Consider the following 21,663-nt stretch of genomic DNA (forward strand, 5'->3'; position numbering starts at 1 on the left):
AACTCAGTTGAAAGTAAAAAGTCGTTGTCGCAATTGTTGGATATGACTTTAAAGCATAACCAAGCATGCATCAATATTGCTCTTGTCTCAAAGTAGGTGTACTGTCACCACCTGTCACATAACGCCCTGACTTATTTGGAGTTTTTTGCTGTTTTCCTGTGTGTAGTGTTTTACTTCTTGTCTTGCGCTCCTATTTTGGTGGCTTTTTCTCTTTTTTTGGTATTTACCTGTAGCAGTTTCATGTCTTCCTTTGAGCGATATTTCCCGCATCTACTTTGTTTTAGCAATCAAGAATATTTCAGTTGTGGGGACATTGGTGAATGACATGTCATGTTCGGATGTAGATTGTCTTTGCGCCACAGTAAGTCTTTGCTGTCATCCAGCATTCTGTTTTTGTTTACTTTGTAGCCAGTTCAGTTTTAGTTTTGTTCTACATAGCCTTCCCTAAGCTTCAATGCCTTTTCTTACGGGCACTCACGTTTTGTTTATTTTTGGTTTAAGCATTAGACACCTTTTTACCTGCACGCTGTTCCCGACATCTACAACGCAATTAGCTACCGGCTGCCACCTACTGATATGGAAGAGTATTACACGGTTACTCTGCCGAGCTCTAGACAGCACCGACACTCAACAATAACACGTCATTTGCAGACTATAATTACTGGTTTGCAAAAAATATTTTTAACCCAAATAGGTGAAACTAGATAATCTCCCACGGCACACCAGACTGTATCTCACGGCCTAGTGTGCCGCAGCACAGTGGTTGAAAAACACTGATTTAATGCATCCAGCGGGGCGTCACAACAAAATTAGGCATAATAATGTGTTAATTGCACGACTGTGTATATCGGTATCGGTTGATATCGGAATCGGTAATTAAGAGTTGGACAATATCGGAATATCGGATATCGGCAAAAAAGCCATTATCGGACATCTCTACTTTTAAGTGTTATACAGCCTTTTGACATTATTTTTCTAGTTTTGCTACCTCCAGTGAGTCTAAAGAAAGCAATAGGTTTGAAAAATTCAGGAAGTATTCACAGCGGTGTCGACACCGCTCCCTTCCCCTTACACTCCTTTCTGTAGCACGCCAAAAAGATTAACTGACAAGGTAAAGTGGATTTTTTTTAAAATTCATAATCATTTAGCGACCTGGATGTTGAAGTTAAGGAGCTTTGTAATTTCACACTGTGAGTGCACCACAGGGCTAGTGACAGTGTGTGTGCGTGTGTGTCGTCAAGGCGGCTGCACGTTAGGACAGTTAAGCTAGTTGATGTTTTGACTTTGTTACCAAATAAAAAGTTGATCCATCACCCCCTTATTATGATTGCTTGCTATACAATACTGTATAACGCTTTATATTGTGTTCAGAGTGTACAAACGTTTACTAAAATATGGACTTTCTTCGAGGCTGGAACCCATGAATCATGTTTACCTTGTTTTATACAGAGAAATTAGCTTTAATATACAAGCGTTTCTGTTTACGTACCCTGTTCAAGAACCAATTAAGTGTGTAAACCAGAGTTCCACTGTATATACAAAATGTACATTATTATTTTTACTTATTTGACCTGCTCGGTGGCCTTGTGGTTAGAGTGTCCGCCCTGAGACTGGAAGGTCGTTAGTTAAAAACCCCGGCCGAGTCATACCAAAGACTATAAAAATGAGACCCATTGCCTCTCTGCTTGGCACTCAGCATCAAGGGTTGGAATTGGGAGTTAAATCACCAAAATGATTCCCGAGCGTGGCCACCGCTACTGCTCACTGCTCCCCTCACGTGCCATGGAGTGAACATGGGGATGGGTCAAATGCAGAGGATAATTTCACCACACCTAGTGTGTGTGTGTGTGACTATGGTTGGGACTTTAACTTAACTTTATTATGCCATCCCCGCAATCCACCATAGCCACAATTAGATTTTAGTCCTTTGGGAAACACTGTACAGAAATATATGTAAAAATTAGAACAGAGGCAAAATAGTGATACTTGCAGACACGTTAGCCTAAAACACTAAACTGTTTACTCAGTCTGGCTTTTAGATAGTCTAAATTCCAACATCAGAGCTTGATTTTGGACAACACACTTCCAATACACTTTTGTGGGACCTCTGACACATATCTAAAGTTGTTGAAATATACGATAAGACTTTTAAAGCTAAGATGAAAAATATATTTTGGGAGGAAAAAACACTACAAACTGAGATGAGGTTTGTCCATAATTAATGAGTAGAGCCCTCCCCCCACCCCCCTCTATTGTATGCTTTATTGAGTTGGTTAGGTTTACAAATGGTTTAGGACCATGTTTGTTTTGGCCTCCAGGGATTGGAATTCCTCCACACTGCTTTCAGGGGGTCCTTGTAGACTTGTATTTTCACAGCCTTGAATTGGTTGTTAAAAGACAACTTTACTTGTGAAATTTCACTGGAGCTTAGTCAGTCAAAATATGGTTCAAGACAAACAGCAAGATCAAGCTATTAGTTATTTTTGCTGTCCAGGTAATGCCAAAGATCCAGGTCTTACATATGCCATCACACTTCTTGTTACATCCTTAGAATAAGACGCAAAAACGCATTTGCAACACAAACGCCAAGCCAAACAGCCAAAGACGAAAACACAAAATGTGGAAATCCATCTCCCAGGAAAGAACACGACAAACATAGCTGTGAGAACATTTCTCAAAATCATCACAAAAGGTCAGACAAGAGCGAGCCATCGAAAGCTGCGGCGCTGTGGACCCGAGCCCGAAACAACACAGAGGGTCTGTGTGTCGGAGGCAAATACCCTGGACAAGGGGGACGAAAGATTTGTAGTTTAAGTTCAAACAGTGACAATGAGGCTGATGTGCATGTCAGTGCACAGATGGAGCATAACTGAAAAAGTGAGAAAGTCAGAAAAGAGTACTAATTTTGCACATTCAAGACAAAAATGTGCAACGATAACCACAGAAGTAGACATGGAGTGTTACCAAGAAGAAACCTAACACAAATAGCACGTAGCTGAGATCATAATAGCTAATGAATAGCATGAGTAAAGGGATAAGTACAGGTTTCGATCGGCTTACATGTATGATGGTATTTAATGACTGAGACTGATTAACTCTGCCTAGTACAGGGGTCGGAGAGCCATATTAGACCAAAAATAAATTAAAAAATATGTGCGTCCTGACCAAATATGCTTGATAAGCACTCCACATAAGTCTATAACATCAAGAAGTTCACCTTTGTGCCTTTACACACAGCATAAAAAGATTGGTGGACAAAATGAGACAAAGAAGGAGTGGCATAAAAAATGTCTTTCTCTGGCATCGTTGAAGAAAGTTATACATGTATACAAGCTACGGTGAGTTCAAGTACCGCCAAAATTAGTAGGACAAAACAGTGCCCGCTAAATACTCTCATCAGAGATTCATGTTTAATATAAACAGTGGGAATTCTAACAATTAGGGATGTTTGTGTCATGTTTGTCCTCCTCCAGAAACCCTATTAAAACAAAAATATATTTTTTCCCCATCTTTTTCTATTTTCATACCTTTTTGAAAAAGCTCCAGGGAGCCACTAGGGCGGCGCGAGAGCTCTAGAGCCGCAGGTTGCAGACCCCCGGCCTAGTAACACGTGGCAAACGTCATGTAAAACCGTGGCGTCACAAACCCATAAAACGCTACTCACGTCGTCATCCGGAGAAGGGCTTTGAAGCGTGACGGAGACCATGGATGGAGCAGTGATGGAACTGTCCTGGCCCAGGGTCGGCATGGCAACCACGCCGGCAGTGATAGCCTGGGGGGTTTTGATCTGTAGCAACTGGCTCGGTTGAGACAACATGATGGGCTGACCTGAGTAAGAGACCACAACACACAGTTAGCATTAGTGCTGTGAGTTTATTGCATTGTGTTACAGTAACGTCAGTTAGCGTTAGGGTGACGCCTTCAGACTGCACTTTTTATGGCCTAACACTGTAGAACATTTTTTTGATCACCGTCCAATGAAAAGCAAGCATCGCCAATGTTTTTCTTTATCCAATGGAGGCACACACAGTACAATGTGCAGATCACAATAATAGGCACAGTGTTACATCAATACCCCAAATACACTTATTTTATCAAATCTTATTAAATTGTGCATGTGTGAACCTAATAGAGTGACTGATGCATTATGTGTACCCACTAACGTGACTGATGACAGTAATCTATCTTGTCATCTCCAACAAAAACATGTGCAGTTATTGGAACATATTAGCTGGAAGCCGTATTAGTCAGTTACTGTATGTTTAAAGACACTCTTGCAGCTGCAGATGGCACAGAACCTCCCTCGCCACCGCTGACCTCCATGAACCCCGCTCGCCTTTTTAACGACCGTCACAATGTTTACAGGTGGAAGAGTTGTTTACTACCTTTGACCTGTGGTCTTTGACTTCCACATTCCGAGCGCAGAGGTGTGTCATAAATGTGCATGTGTGGTTTAAAAACACATCACTTTTGGTTCTAAACTGAAGACGGACATTTTTGCAGCAGAAGCCTGAACCACCAGACAACTCTTGTCATATAGAAGATATTTGAAAATTATGTTTAGTATGGCTTTAAAATCTGCAGAATGCTCCTGGCATATAGATGATCTTTGACTAGCATTTTTGCTGTAGGTCCTAAAAACCCCCCCAAAATAATTCAGTTATCCAGGGCAGGGTTCTTAATCTTTTTGACCCCGGGGCGGAACTTTTCCACTACAGAGGGGTCCTGGGTCCACTGAATAATTAACACTGAATTAGTAATCTTACTGTTGCTTTTAATCATATTCAATAATTACAAACCCCAAAACCAGTGAAGTTGGCACGTTGTGTAAATCGTAAATAAAAACAGAATACAATTGGCAAATCCTTTTCAACTTATATTCAATTCAATAGACTGCAAAGACAAGATACTTAACATTCAAACTAGAAAGCTTTGTTATTTTTTGCAAATATTAGCTCATTTGGAATTTGATGCCTGCAACATGTTTCAAAAAAGATGGCACAAGTGGCAAAAAAGACGGAGAAAGTTGAGGAATGCTCATCAAACACTTATTTGGAACATCCCACAGGTGATCAGGCTAATTGGGAACAGGTGGGTGCCATGATTGGGTATAAAAGCAGCTTCCATGAAATGCTCAGTCATTCACAAACAAGGTTGGGGCGAGGGTCATCACTTTGTGAACAAATGCGTGAGCAAATTGTCGAACAGTTTAAGAACAACATTTCTCAACGAGCTATTGCAAGGAAATTGGGGATTTCACCATCTACAGTCTGTAATATCATCAACATGTTCAGAGAATCTGGAGAAATCACTGCACGTAAGCAAAGATATTACGGACCTTTGATCCCTCAGGCGGTACTGCATCAAAAAGCGACATCAGTGTGTAAAGGATATCACCACATGGGCTCAGGAACACTTCAGAAAACCACTGTCAGTAGCTACAGTTTGTCGCTACATCTGTAAGTGCAAGTTAAAACTCTACTATGCAAAGCCAAAGCCATTTATCAACAACACCCAGAAACGCCGCCGGCTCCGCTGGGCCCGAGCTCATCTAAGATGGACTGATGCAAAGTGTAAAAGTGTTCTGTGGTCTGCCGAGTCCACATTTCAAATTGTAAAAATGCCCCTGTGCCAACATTTTTGCAATGTGTTGCTGCCATTAAATTCTAAGTTAATGATTATTTGCCAAAAATAAATTAAGTTTCTCAGTCCAAACATTAAATATCTTGTCTTTGCAGTCTATTCAATTGAATATAAGTTGAAAAGGATTTGCAAATCATTGTATTCTGTTTTTATTCACGAATTACACAACGTGCCAACTTCACTGGTTTTGGGTTTTGTATATCTAACCTACTTACAGTTTACAACACTGGCAAATGATTTGAAACCATATGTTAATCACAAAGATGATTATTTATATAGCACAAACCTTAGGCTTAGGTCAGGCTGATTAGAAAAAAACTAACGAAATATACTGCATAAGAAATTCATCATAAATAACAGACAAACATTTTGTGTTAAATTATGCTGTGCTAAAAAAAATAATCAATTATTAATATGTTTCTAAACTAAACAGTCAATAAAGTTTAAGTGCAAATGAAAATACAGCTTCACCACTTTAGTCACATTTTTTGTGCTTAAGAAACTGTTCTAAGACTTTAGCTCCAGACTTAATTGTTTGTTTGAGATTGTCATTACTGCTACAAGTGCTGGAAAAGTGTATCAAACTGAATAACACTGCGGCCCATACAGATCACAGCTGAGAAACAGATATTTTTTTTGGCAGCCCTATAGAAGGCACTCGTGGCCCAACAATGGGCCCTGGCCCTATGGTTAAGAAACACTGAAAAAGGGGATCTCTGACTAGCATTTTTTTCCGGCAGGCCCCTAAATAAAGCAGCGCACTCCTGTACTATATTTTTTTCTGTAGATCCTTAAAAACAGCAGAATGATCCTGTCCTATAGAAACTTTGACTAGCATTTTTGCAGTAGATCTTTAAAAACAGCAAAATGCTCTGGGAATGCAGAGGATCTTTGATTAGCATTTTGTCTGCACAATTTGTATAGAGGATCGTTGCAGTAAGTCCTTAGAAACAGCACACCCCTGTCATATAGAGAGGATCTTTGACTATAATTTTAGCAGTGTGTCCTTAAAAACAACACAGCACTGCGGTTCCATCTACTGGTATGCCAAAAAATCACATATTAAAATATTTAAACACAGTGTTGCTAATCAAACTGTGTGCAATGTTACCATGGCCAAAAACATTAAATATACTTTTTAAATTAAATCTCTGCCTTGTTTTTAAGTAATACTTAGGCCTACTACACTACTGCAATTTACTGTTTTGGTCATCAAGTGTTTTCTGAGGTGGTTTTGGTGGTAAAAAAAAGTTTAAGAACCACTGATATAGAGGATATTTGCAGGACGTTTCTTTTATTATTCAGAATAATTATTTGCAGTAGGTCTTAAACTGCAGAGTCCTGTCATATAGAGAAGTAGTTTTATGACTTAATGATAACCGAAAAATTTCCGTTTTTTTTCTTTTTTTTAAAATTCAAACGCTATCGGTAGTCCTACAGGAGCAATGACTTCCAAGAATTATTCCTCAAAACAAACCAGCAACAGCCAGTCAGAGCTAATCAAGTATTTTGCCAGTCCTGCTAATTAGTGCACATGGTACTTACCACGTCAAAATTAGGCCGATGAAAGTCAGATGATTATAAAAGCCTCTAGAGACCAGTTTGTTCTTTACGAATGACATTAGTCAGAGCGTGACTACAAATGAGAACATTTCTTGTTGTTTTTCTTCACTCTGCTCAATGACTGCCCACCTATGTTGTGAATATTCAGGAGGTAATCCTAAAGAGAAGTACAAAAAAACACCTCTATTTTGGGTTAGAAAAGTTAGACTTGGCTATTAGCAGTCTTGGCTTTTAGCACGCCAGTGACAAAGCCAAGTTCAAATCCAAGTCAATAAGTGGTCAGATATACTGCCTTGGGTTCAGAAGACAACAGCAGTAGTTTCATTGGTTTAAGGCGGCTCTAGAGCCACATGCGGCTCTTTAGCGGCGCCCTGGTGGCTCCACTGTTTATTGTTTGTGTTTATGCTTCACTGATGAGAGTATTTGGCGAGCGCTGTTTTATCCTACTAATTTCAGCGGCCCTTGAACTCACTGTTGTGTGGACTGTGACTCAACAGTTTGTTTACATGTACAACTTTCTCCGACGCTGCCACAGAAAGACGTGTTTCATGCCACTCCTTCTTTGTATCATTTTGTACACCAAACCTTTTATACTGTGCGTGAATGCACAAAGGTGAGTTTTGTTGATGTTATTGACTCGTTGGAGTGCTAATCAGGCATATTTGGTCAGTACATGGCTGCAAGCTAATCGATGCTAACATGCTATTTAGGCTAGCTGTATGTACATATTGTATCATTATGTCTTGTTTGTAGGTATATTTGAGCTCATTCAATTTCCTTTACTTATGTCTTCTGTGTATTTAGTTTATTTTTCCATGTCTCATGACACATTATCTGTATGTAATATTGGCTGCATTTCTGATAGTTGTTGTTCCGGACCACAGCAAACGATACCCAGTTTGCAAAGATTGTAATAAATCCATTAGAAGAAAACAGCCTGCCGTTTCCTTTAACTTGGACACACACATCTATACCTTTGGCCATTCTAAGACAGTCATTTCCAGGAGTTATCTCACCCTCTGAGAAGTTTTAGTAGTGGTTTCCAATGTTGTAAAAATGTGTAGAATAAATATTACATTTCAACATTTCTGTCAACAAAGATTTGCATCAGCCTGCGACAAATAGTCATTTTGATAATAGGCTAATATAGATAATTAGCCATTTACATCATGTATTGCCTTCATTATAACACTTATATAAGTCTTTAAATTTTTTGCGGCTCCAGACCGATTACTTTTTTGTATTTGTGGTCCAATAAGGCTCTTTCAACATTCCGGGTTGCCGACCCCTGGTTTAGGTGTTAAAGATACACCACACAACGAGAACAAGCCTGGTAAACCACAAAATAATATTAATTAGAATGACATACTATTAGTAGAGATTAAGTTCTACAGCAAATACAGTTAAAACTCCTAACACTAATAAATGTTTGGTCAAGTGGTTAAGTAAACAAACGACAAAGTCACTAAATGAGGAAATTTGATTTGATCGTGTAATAAAAAGCTTATTGTATCACAATGAAGCAGTCAAGTCACTTTTAAATGTGAGCCAACAGCACCCTCTGCTGGGTATATACAAGTAAAACAAATTGCAACAAAAGTTGGGGATTAAATACTTTTTTCCCTTAAGACAATTGAATGTGGCTTTTTCAATCCAAAACACACTTGGGGGTGATTGCCTGTTGCAATAAAGTGCAATGTCGTGTGTTTGCAGAGCAAGCCCTGACCTGGGGAGGGCGCTGGCTGGATGCTGATTGGAGCTGCCTTGACCACAGGCAGTACTGTGGTCTGGAGGGGCTGGATGATGATGGTCTTAGGCTGCAGGGTAGCAGCTGCATGAGCCAATGACACAGCTGCTATGACCGGTTTAGGCTGGATGGACACTTTGGAGGTATTCTGTAAGGGCCTCTTGACTGGCTGTGCTGCTTTGGCTGTATGAAGTGTGCGAAATGAAAGGACAGTTAAAACTATGAACTGTCCGTAGGGCTTTAAAATCTAACAATCCACCTCTTGTGGTCTGGCTGTTTCTCTTTGGGGCTTTCTTGGCCTGGGGAGGGATTTCAGAAAAGCCACTGGACTCGGAGCACACCGACACCGGCGAGAGCTGCGATTGTGGAGACAGAGCCTCATCCTGCAGGAAGAAGATGTACGTTCAGTATCTGGCCATCCTCTTCTCTAAGAGTAGGCAAGCAATTGGATTCTAAACCTTTTTGTCAATCAGGCAAATAACCATTTCTGTAACTTGAAGTGGGTACTTAAAGGCCTACTGAAACCCACTACTACCGACCACGCAGTCTGATAGTTTATATATCAATGATGAAATTTTAACATTGCAACACCTGCCAACACTGCCGGGTTAACTTATAAAGTGCAATTTTAAATTTCCCGGGGAACTTCCGGTTCAAAACGCCTTTGGAGGATGACGTATGCGCGTGACGTCGCGAGGTCCACGGAAGTGTTTGAACCCTATTGGACACTCTGTTTTCTTCGACAAAATTCCACAGTATTCTGGACATCTGTGTTGGTGAATCTTTTGCAATTTGTTTAATGAACAATGGAGGCTGCAAAGAAGAACGTTGTAGGTGGGATCAGTGTATTAGCGGCTGGCTGTAGCAACACAACAAGGAGGACTTTGTTGTATAGCAGACGCTAGCGCCGGCGACCTCACCTTGACTTCCTACGTCTCTGGGCCGCCGACCGCATCGTCGATCGCTGGAACGGAGGTGAGCACGGGTGTTGAGCAGATGAGGGCTGGCTGGCGTAGGTGGAGCGCTAATGTTTTTATCATAGCTCTGACTACGTCCCGTTGCTAGGTTAGCGTCGTTAGCAACAGCATTGCCAGGCTTCGACAGGCGGCACAGCATTAACCGTGTATTTACATGTCCAGTGTTTGGTTCGTTGTCTCCTGATAGTAGTATTGTTGATCTTCTGTCTATCCTTCCAGTCAGGGATTTATTTATTTTGTTTCTATCTGCATTTGAGACAGATGCTATCATGTTAGCTCATGCTAAAGAGCTTCGTCGATGTATTGTCGTGGAGATAAAAGTCACTGTGAATGTCCATTTCGCCTTCTCGACTCTCATTTTCAAGAGGATATAGTATCCGAGGTGGTTTAAAATACAAATCCGTGATCCACAATAGAAAAAGGAGAGAGTGTGGATTCCAATGAGCCAGCTTGAAAATAAGTTACGGTCAGAGCGAAAAAAGATATCTCTTGAACTGCATTCTAGTCCGTCACTCTAACATTCCTCATCCACAAATCTTTCATCCTCGCTCAAATTAATGGGGTAATCGTCGCTTTCTCGCTCCGAATATCTCTCGCTCCATGTAAACAACAGGGAATTGTGAGCAGCACTACCGCTTGTGACGTCACGCTACTTCCGGTAGGGGCAAGGTTTTTTTTTATCAGCGAGCAAAAGTTGTGAACTTTATCGTCGATTTTCTCTACTAAATCCTTTCAGCAAAAATATGGCAATATCGCGAAATGATCAAGTATGACACATAGAATGGATCTGCTATTCCCGTTTAAATAAAAAAAATTCATTTCAGTAGGCCTTTAAATGGACCTTACACATTATCTAGATCATTTCTTTAACAGGCATTTATACAAATAAAGGCCTCATCGCTACCAAACACCTTACCTCTAATAAACATCAGGTACTGTCTGCAGTTGAGAAAATAACCGCCCTCTACCACTACATTAAATAATGTGTGATTTATTTTATTATGTGACATGCGCCACCATGACAAATACCGCTCTATATAGATTAAAATGATCAATATTCCTAGTCGTACATACAAGTCCTGCATACATGTCCTTCATTTAACAGTAAGAAAACATTTTACTTTTAAATCATGCGAAGTTGTCAACACTTTCAGTATTAAATTAAATAAATAAAAGGTCGCTAGGATGGATGCTAAATATAAAGTTGACAAGGTGTTTAAGGCTTGTGCTAATAAGTAGCTCTCAGGAGTGTACAGTACAGTAGGTGACGGTCAGCAAAGCCCGTGAGCAGCTGTCCGTGTACGAGGTGCCATCTGGATTTTCACATTAATAATCAAGGGAGAGGAGGACAAAATTCAACGTGTGAAAGCATTGGACTTACGTGTAAGACGTATGGTGATCGGGCTTCCACAGCTGAGGGGGAAGGGAGCGAGCTGACAGTGTGAGCAGGTGACAGAGAGTGCACGCTCACATCACCATCTGAATGCACAAGGACAAAGACAAATGTGTGACTCCTACATTAGGCGTCCCCTTGAGCCACCAAGTCAAGCATGTCCTTTATCAATAGAAAACACCTAATTTTCTTGTATTTAAATCAACAAGACTGGAGCTGGAGCTAAATATCACATGAAGCTAGACACGTACATAAGATGTTTACATACAAAGTCATCTTTGGTTAGTAAGATGACATTGCATGTAATACTACGCAGTGTATTATGTCTGTGTGCCATCTGCAGTTTTATCTGTACCTGTGCAGGTGCTGCTTGTGTACCCTTCAGTCCATGGAGGTATGGCAATATCAAAGTCAAATTGTGGAACCCCGTTGGTCTGAAACACAAAAGCACACAATATTGTTTTTAAAAAAAAACCTCGTTTAGTGACAGAAACTACTGTTTTTTTGGGGGAGACTGGAGTATAGAATGGTGCATTAAAAAACATTACTTAAAGTTATACAGTAGTGTACAGCTCCACAATTAATCAACATCAAATCAAAATTGAGGTTTTAGTGCGATAACGTAACCGCAAGAGGTTGAGGGTTTTTTCTTTCACCTACATTCGAGTGACAGACATGTTCGCCCAAAAAAAAAAAAAAAAATTAAAAATAGTTTCTTCGTCTCTCACTTCAAACAGGGAGAAAGACGTCTCACTCTGTGTATCACTTCAAGCACTTGAGCACGTTATTATACAGTAGAATTAACTGAATGCCGTAAGCCCTCTTTTCAGTCATCCACAATCTTTGTCTCAGTGGGCGGATAGCAAGACCGCCAGAGGAAGTGCAAAGTTCCGCAGAGTAACAAAAATTATGAAAAAAAAAAAATATGCCTACATAGCCAAATGTCCTGTTGTGGGGAAATTTCAGCTTCAAATTGGATGGGCGATATGAGCCCATCAACATGGACGAATGAGCCAGAATGCCGTGATCGATAGATGGCAACAAAGAAAAAACGACAATGTCCGACCTAGTTTTTCCAACTGGGAAAAAAAATGCACCTTAAGATGTTCAATATATATTTAAGTCACATTTTTGCTTACAGAAATGAGAGTCAAATTTATTTTTTTGTTTGTTTATTTGAGATTAAGTTATTTACCTTCCAATCACAGTACAATGGTAAACAATTCTACAGTAATGAGAAATAAAAGTGTCTATCCTTTAAAATGGCTACTTGCATCATTATTATATATTATGATTACATTATATTATAAACAATATATAGTTTTTATCGGTTATAGCATGATGTGGATAAAAGCTCTGTGTCTGTTTGCATAAATTATATACATTATATATAATACATATAATATTAATATATATTATATATAATAAAATAATAATTATATAATAATATATATTAATATATTATATAATTTTAAAGTAAAGTATTGCATATTGTTCTAATGTGGCAGCTTGAGGCAAGAATATGTTGATTGACAGTCTAAAAGTAACATGTCTTCCTTTCCTCATTATTTTCGCAGTTTTATGCATTTATATATACACTACCGTTCAAAAGTTTGGGGTCACATTGAAATGTCCTTATTTTTGAAGGAAAAGCACTGTACTTTTCAATGAAGATAACTTTAAACTAGTCTTAACTTTAAAGAAATACACTCTAAACATTGCTAATGTGGTAAATGACTATTCTAGCTGCAAATGTCTGGTTTTTGGTGCAATATCTACATAGGTGTATAGAGGCCCATTTCCAGCAACTATCACTCCAGTGTTCTAATGGTACAATGTGTTTGCTCATTGGCTCAGAAGGCTAATTGATGATTAGAAAACCTTTGTGCAATCATGTTCACACATCTGAAAACAGTTTAGCTCGTTACAGAAGCTACAAAACTGACCTTCCTTTGAGCAGATTGAGTTTCTGGAGCATCCCATTTGTGGGCTCAATTAAACGCTCAAAATGGCCAGAAAAAGAGAACTTTCATCTGAAACTCGACAGTCTATTCTTGTTCTTAGAAATGAAGGCTATTCCACAAAATTGTTTGGGTGACCCCAAACTTTTGAACGGTAGTGTATATACTGTATATATATATAAAATATAAAAATCGCAAATCAAATCGTAGTTGCAATTTTGGAGGAAACAATTGCAAATAGTTTTTTTCTCAAAATCGTGCAGCCATTACAGTAGTGTCTATAAAAGCATTATATAAATAAAATACTCTATTATCACTATTACCATTATGATGTGTGGGTGTAATTGATTTAACTATTGATAAAAAATAAGTTGCGCTAATTCCATTCTCGTGTTCAAATAATTTGCTGTCAGGAAGTCAATTACGGTTATAAACGACATGTTGCCACTGGAACATGTTTTTGACCCACTACTGGTTTATGATATTCCATTTGGGTACGGTATATTAAGCGTTTACCATGTTTAAAGAGTAACTGCACTTTTTATTGGGAATTATACGTATCTTTCACATTCATGATGTGAGATAAGCGCGTATATGTTTTTTTTTTTTTATGTATTCTAACACGTAAACAAACGTAAATGAAAGTCAGCTAACAATGGGAGTCACTCTCTTCTGCCTATAAAGCGCTCTAAAAACATTCAAACACATCCATCAATGTTTTACATACATGCTGTAAGTATATATGTAATGTAGTAACAGGCACATTCATAATAACATGTAATATTTACGTATTTTGATCATTTTAAACAGGCTGCGGTGCATTACTTTCATAGATGAATCACAACGTTGGCTTTTTCCTTCGACAACAACAACAGCACTAATCATGACAGACTTCATGGGGACAACAAACATAATAGAATAATCACTTAATGTACAAGGTCTGCTCTCACTAATCACAATCCTTGCAAAAGGTTAATAAAAAAAACGAGTGTCTTTTTGTGTCTTTCTCGCCATCTCCGGGTAAAAAATAAATGTCCAAGTTGCCCAATTTCTCGGTTTATGTCCACAACCTTTTTTTTAATCTAGGTGAGAGGCACGATTTATAATCTAGAATTAACTTTCACCAACTAACAGGTAATAGGTAATAAGTATGTCAACACTGCAGCTGCACAATTCAGTTTGCGATCTTCGATTACAACCTGGCTAAATTGTCTCTCATAAGGATTGTGAATGATGAGCAAAATTAAAAAAAGAAGTGCAGTTCCCCTTCAACCACTGCACACTTTCGCAATGTTACTGACGAGTATACAACGTTGTAGGCGGCTAATACGCTAATGAGCTAGCGCCTTTGGAGCAAAATGCTACTATTTAGCGGGCTACTGCTGCATTTGAGACTGCTGGGGAAGTTGGAAATATCAGATTGTTCCAGTAAATACAAAAACAAAACCAACGTGTAAGATTGATGATTTTGAAACAGAACAGGCATGTAAACAATGTAATATTTTGGAGCAGAACACACGTGTAAACAATGTGATTATCAACAGGCTTTCGCGTTACACACAGGCATTTTTCCGGCTGGAAACAAGACGATGCCGCTTCAACAGAGTAACAGGGCTGCAGTCAAAAGATGCGTTTGGATGTCAGCAAAATAAATACCGGTACATGCATTCAAAAGTTTGGCGGGAATATATAACACACCTGTCATTATCATATTTACCACCAACAAAAACTGACTTTTATTGTTTTATCCACAATTTCCTAGCTCTCTGCAGCACTATTTTTCACTTTCTCTTCTCACTCCATGCAGAGAATCAACAGCAAGACAGCAAGATGGTGCAACCAAACTTGACAGTTGATCATGTTACCTGATTGGCTGATAGCATGTCCCTCCTATTGCTCACTGACCACTTCTTGTTTTGCAAGTGCCTTTGTTCATGCAATCAACCTTGCTCCGTAACTTATGGCTCCTTCCGACCCAAAAAATATATATTTATCAAACTTTTTATCAAATGCATTTATTATTGATATCGATTACATCTCTATTGCAATATCCATTGATATTGTTTTTTTCGGTCCAGCCCAAGTTGACGTTCCTCTGTGTTGACATTTACTATGGCAATGACGGTATGTCTTTATTGCCTTTCTAGTTAAAGGGCATAAACTGGTTTTCTTTTGGGTACACGTCACAATTTTCCTTGATGGTTGCTGTACAAGTCATACCGCTGATGTTGGATCATATCAGTACCGGTACTTACATAGTCCACGTTGTCGAGAGCCTTTAGCAATTCGTCTGCATCTCCCAGGGAGTCCAGCTCATCAAAAAGACTGAGGTCTGTATGTAAAAAAACAATTTGAACAAACATGTACATATATAACATACAAAAATATACACATACTGTACATAAACATTCACTGTACAAACTTACATATACACATAGTGTACATATACATTTACTGTACAAACATACATATACACATACTGTACATATACATTCACTGTACAAACATACAAACATGCTGTACATATACATTCACTGTACAAACATACATATACACATACTGTACATATACATTCACTGTACAAACATACACACATGCTGTACATATACATACATACATACACTCATGCATATAATCACGTTTCATCAAACATATATTAACGTTGTTGCCCTAGGGCAGGGGTCGGCAACCTTTACCACTCAAAGAGCCATTTTGGCAAGTTTCACAAATTAAAGAAAATAATGGGAGCCACAAAAAAAAAATTTAATTTTAAAATGAAAAACACCGCATACAAAGCTTAAATTGCTTTTTGCTATGTTAACCAGGGGTCTCTGACACACGCACCGGCACGCACTATAACATGGAAATTTGATGTTAGTGCGGCCCGCGAGTTTTGAATGAATGGCGCTTGATAGCGTCATACTTTCCAACTCTCTCACTATTTCCGGGAGACTCCAGAACATCAGAGCGTGATGGCACTGCTTTTGGCGCCCTCTACAGTCTGCCCTAACAGTGTACCTGCTCGACCACATGTAGAATGCAGCTTCAGCTTGCTCACGTAAGTGACAGCAAGGCGTACTAGGTCAGCAGCCACACAGCTTACACTGACGGTAGCCGTACAAAAACAACTTTAACACTGTTACGTTACAAATATGCGCCACACTTTGAACCCACACCAAAAAAGAATGACAAACACATTTCTGGAGAACATCTGCACTGTAACACAACATAAACACAACACAACAAATACCCAGAATCCCATGCAGCACTAACTCTTCCGCTCAACTGACGCACGGAGCGGGGGGTGGGGGGTGGGGGTGGGGTGTTGATGTGTGGGGGGGTTTGGTGGTAGCGGGGGTGTATAATCTAGACCGGAAGAGTTAGGGCTGCATGGGATTCTGGGTATTGGTTGTGTTGTGTTATGTTGTGTTACGGTGGGATGTTCTCCAGAAATTTGTTTTTCATTCTTTTTTGGTGTGGGTTCACAGTGTGGCGCATATTTGTAACGTAACAGTGTTAAAGTTGTTTTATACGCTACGGCTACCGTCAGTGTAAGCTGTGTGGCTGATGACTAAGTATGCTTTGCTGTCTCCTACGTGCGCAAGTAAAAGCTACATACAACATGTGGCCGGGCTGGCACGCTGTTTGTAAATGCCATAGAGGACAATTACTGCAGTTCAATTAGGGCACGCCCTTAATTTATTAATTAGAGTGAAAATAGGATTATATTTTCCCTGGGAGTTATCTAGGAGAGGCACTGAGATCCGTAAATCTCCTGGGATAATCGGGGGGTCGGCAAGTATGCAGCTGAGCCGCATCAGAGTGGTCAAAGAGCCACATGCGGCTCCGGAGCCGCGGGTTGCCGACCCCTGCCCTAGGGGAAACTGGGTAACACATGGCACACTGACCCCACCACCTCCCGATATTGGAGGTCTCAAGGTTGGCAAGTATGTATATATGTCTTGTGTTTATTTACTGTTTCAGTCATTCCCAGCTGAATATCATGTCCCACCCGCCTCTCACAGCATCTTCCCTATCTGAATCGCTTCCAATGCCCTCTAATCTTTCATTCTCACTTTCCTCATCCACGAATCTTTCATCCTCCCTCAAATTAATGGGGTAATCGTCGCTTTCTCGGTCCGAATCGCTCTCGCTGCCAGTGGCCATGATTGTAAACAATGTGCAGATGTGAGGAGCTCCACAACCTGTGACGTCACGCTACTTCCGGTACAGGCAAGGCTTTTTTATCAGCGACCAAAAGTTGCGAACTTTATCGTCGATGTTCTCTACTAAATCCTTTCAGCAAAAATATGGCAATATCGCGAAATGATCAAGTATGACACATAGAATGGACCTGCTATCCCCATTTAAAGAAGAAAATCTCATTTCAGTAGGCCTTTATACCTATTGTTACTATAACAATCTACAAGGTTGATATAGTTGGCTTCTCTTTCTTCCCCTCCATTTATCGGCTTTCGTTTGTATTTCAAGTTATCATTACATGTGTATTGTTGCATTTGAAACATTTGTATTGTTGATAATAGATACAATTATTGTTATTATCCATTATCAATAATGCTATTTCCATTGGTAGTTGTATTGCTGCATGTGTAGTGTAATAATGCTCATCATTGCAGCATCGTATGGCAAATAACAAATAAAACATAACAATATTTGAGTGTGAAAGGTCTACAGTACAAGCACTCTTATGATGCTTGTTGTGGTTGCGTTCAAGCACAGGCGATTACATCATCACGTAATTTCCAGCTGGCTAATGCTAAATCACAGGCTAACATGAAGAATGTGGTAACCTTACGATATTTTTTTAAATAAAAAATAACGCTAGTCTTTCTCTTATAACGCTGTGATAAATGAACAGCATGTTGATTTTTGTGAGCCATTCCTCGCCCCCGATGTAGTGACGAGGGAGCTCACAAACTTACCCCACTCGCCTCCGTGGTCCATAGAAAAGCCAGTTCCTTCGCTGCCCATCGTGAAACAACGTCGATGGTCTTCGAGGTCTAATGTCAAGTTGGACGACATATTTTGTCAAATTCATTAGTGACTTATTTACGAAACAACAGCGAGGCGACGTGACATTACTACTGTCATAGCATATGGAAGCCGACCGGAAGTTGAGTCTTGTATGACGTCCGGACTCCTACAACAAATACACACGTCAGACTTTGCAGGGACTACTACGGCGAGGCAGGAGGGACAAAATAAATAACATAGACGGTAAAAATGCTTCTGTGATTACCCGCCGAGGGGCAAAATGGTACCGGAAGATCATTGTTGTTGTTTTTAATTATTATTATTTTTTTATTATTGAACAACAAACATACATTTATACTTCGCACAAAAGTCAAGTTTTTTTGATTGATTGAAACTTGTATTAGTAGATTGCACAGTACAGTACATATTCCGTACAATTGACCACTAAATGGTAATGTCACGCCAAATTTCTTCCCTCTACAAAAACCTTCCCTCCCCCATTTACTTCCGGGGCTGCGTCCAATAAAATCACAAAGTTGCCGGGGGTCCTTAACCTGCACGCGACTGTCCTGTTTCGCGCCTGTACAAAAAAAAAACAATAATCGATTTCTTCAGATTCCAGCAGCTATCAAAGACGAAGTATCCTTCCAGCGATGGGCAGTCAAAGCCGAAGTGCTATCGATCGCTGTCAATGACGTAAGAGGAAACATGACCACGGAAGTAAATGGGGGAGGGAAGGTTTTTGTAGAGGGAAGAAATTTGGCGTGACAGTAACACCCGAATAAGTTTTTCAACTTGTTTAAGTCGGGGTGCACGTAAATCAATTCATGTCACAAATATATACTATCAGCATAATAAGTGATCTCACAAGTTAATCATCAGAGTATATACATTGAATTATTTACATTATTTACAATCCGGGGGGTGGGATGTGGAGGGGGAGGGGGGTTAAGTTTGGTTGCACTTTCAACATCAAGGAAATAAAAAAATGCAAATACAGATAGAATAATTATACAAAAAAATATGAAGAAAAAAAAAAGAAAACAAGAAAAAAAGGGCTACCTAAATCACTTTAAATGTTTTTTAACAAGGATATCAATTTCAGGGCTTTTGTACTCTTAATCATTCTCCAAGATTTGATTGATGATTGTAACCCTCATCCATCCATTTTCTACCACTTGTCCCTTTTGGGGTCGCAGGGGGTGCTGGAGCCTATCTCAGCTGCATTCGGGCAGAGGGCGGTGTACACCCTGGACAAGTCGCCACCTCATTACAGGGCCAACACAGATAGACAGACAACATTCACACTCACATTCACACACTAGGGCCAATTTAGTGTTGCCAATCAACCTCATTAAGCCAATTAGAAAATGTAGGCCTTACTTTCATAAAATCGACATTTATGTAGAAAACATTTTGCCTGGAGCATATAAAATGTTGACAAACATTTCTATGTTACAGTCGTTTGCAAAAAATACCAAATTTGATCTCTTCTATAGAGAATGGGAACATCTCCACACCCTGGTTTCTCAGCCAATCTCTGATCTCCTCCCGAAACACATGTATAAATCAATCAATCAAAGTTTATCTATATAGCCCTAAATCACAAGTGTCTCAAAGGGCTGCACAAGCCACAACGACATCCTCGGCTCAGATCCCACATCAGGGCGAGAAAAAACTCAACCCAATGGGATTACAATGAGAAACCTTGGAGGGAACTACAGATGTGGGGACCCCCTGGGCGACCGGTGCAATGGACGTCGAGTGGATCTAGATCATAGTGTGAGAGTCCAGTCCATAGGGGGGCCAGCCGGAGATCGTCTTGGGTGGAGACAAGTCAGCAGCGCAGAGACGTCCTCAACTGATGTACAGATGAGTGGTCCATCCCAGGTCCCGACTTTGAACAGCTATCTGTGGTCACCTAATCTGTGCCCCCCCTCTCCACAAAGGAGAGGGGGCAGAGCAGAAAAGAAACGGCAGATCAACTGGTCTAAAAGGGGGGTCTATTTAAAGGCTAGAGTATACAAATTAGTTTTAAGATGGGACTTAAATGCTTCTACTGAGGTAGCATCTCTAACTGTTACCGGGAGGGCATTCCATAGTACTGGAGCCCGAATAGAAAACGCTCTATAGCCTGCAGACTTTTTTTTGGGCTCTAGGAATCACTAATAAGCCGGAGTTCTTTGAATGCAGATTTCTTGCCGGGACATATGGTACAATATAATCAGCAAGATAGGATGGAGCTATACCGTTTACCTTAAAGTCACATCTTAAGTGCACAGGAAGCCAGTGCAAGTGAGCCAGTATAGGCGTAATATGATCAAACTTTCTTGTTCTTGTCAAAAGTCTAGCAGCCGCATTTTGGACCAACTGTAATCTTTTAATGCTAGACATAGGGAGGCCCGAAAATAATACGTTACAGTAATCGAGACGAGACGTAACGAACGCATGAATATTGATCTCAGCAAAATGGAACCAATTTTAGCGATTTTACGGAGATGAAAGAAGGCCGTTTTAGTAACACTCTTAATGTGTGACTCAAACGTGAGAGTTGGGTCAAAGATAATACCCAAATTCTTTACAGAGTCGCCTTGTGTATTGGTTTGGTTGTCAAATGTTAAGGTGGTATTATTAAATAAATGTCGGTGTCTAGCAGGACCAATAATCAGCATTTCTGTTTTCTTAGCGTTGAGTTGCAAAAAGTTAGCGGACATCCATTGTTTAATTTCATCCAGACACACCTCCTTGTGACTACAATCCGGCGTGTTGGTCAGCTTTAGCGGCATGTGGAGTTGGGTGTCATCAGCATAACAGTGAAAGCTAACACGGTACTTGCATATGACGTCACCTAGCGGCAGCATGTAGATGCTGAAGAGTGCAGGGCCAAGAACCAAACCCTGTGGAACTCCGCACGTTAACTTGACATACTCCGAGGTCACATTGTTATGGGAAACACACTGCATCCTGTCAGTAAGATAGGAGTTAAACCAAGACAAGGCTAAGTCTGACATACCAATACGTGTTTTGTTTTTTTTAGTTGTTTTTTTTATTAATCAATCCAACAAAACAATACACAACAATACCATAGTAATGCAATCCAATTCCAAAACCAAACTCGATCCAACAACATTCATAATAAACAGAGCAATTGAGAGGACACACAAACATGACACAGAACAATCTAAAAGTAGTGAAACAAAAATGAATATTATCAACAACAGTATCAATATTAGTAACAATTTCAACATAGCAGTGATTAAAAATCCCTCACTGACATTATCATTACAGACAGGGCCGGCCCGTGGCATAGGCCGTATAGGCAAATGCTAAGGGCGCCATCCATCAGGGGGCGCCACGCCAGTGCTACAAATGTTGGAGGGGAAA

At 39.9% G+C, this 21,663-nt stretch overlaps 1 protein-coding gene across 1 annotated transcript in view; it reads right to left on the reverse strand.

Annotated features, from left to right (window-relative positions):
- LOC133644733 (cyclic AMP-dependent transcription factor ATF-6 alpha-like) overlaps positions 1 to 18,430 on the reverse strand; it is a 66,142-nt gene extending 47,712 nt beyond the window's left edge. Inside the window, exons 1-7 of the mRNA XM_062039450.1 lie at positions 18,228 to 18,430; positions 15,540 to 15,616; positions 11,679 to 11,757; positions 11,312 to 11,409; positions 9,213 to 9,336; positions 8,933 to 9,136; positions 3,665 to 3,828 (exon numbers count right to left, since the gene is read on the reverse strand). Of these exons, the coding sequence (XP_061895434.1) occupies positions 3,665 to 3,828; positions 8,933 to 9,136; positions 9,213 to 9,336; positions 11,312 to 11,409; positions 11,679 to 11,757; positions 15,540 to 15,616; positions 18,228 to 18,327 (846 nt within the window). The 5' untranslated portion in view covers positions 18,328 to 18,430. The remainder of the gene's footprint in view (positions 1 to 3,664; positions 3,829 to 8,932; positions 9,137 to 9,212; positions 9,337 to 11,311; positions 11,410 to 11,678; positions 11,758 to 15,539; positions 15,617 to 18,227) is intronic.
- Between the last annotated feature and the right edge of the window lie 3,233 nt (positions 18,431 to 21,663).

The sequence above is a fragment of the Entelurus aequoreus genome, linkage group LG27 (genome assembly GCF_033978785.1).
Source record: "Entelurus aequoreus isolate RoL-2023_Sb linkage group LG27, RoL_Eaeq_v1.1, whole genome shotgun sequence".
NCBI lineage: Eukaryota > Metazoa > Chordata > Actinopteri > Syngnathiformes > Syngnathidae > Entelurus > Entelurus aequoreus.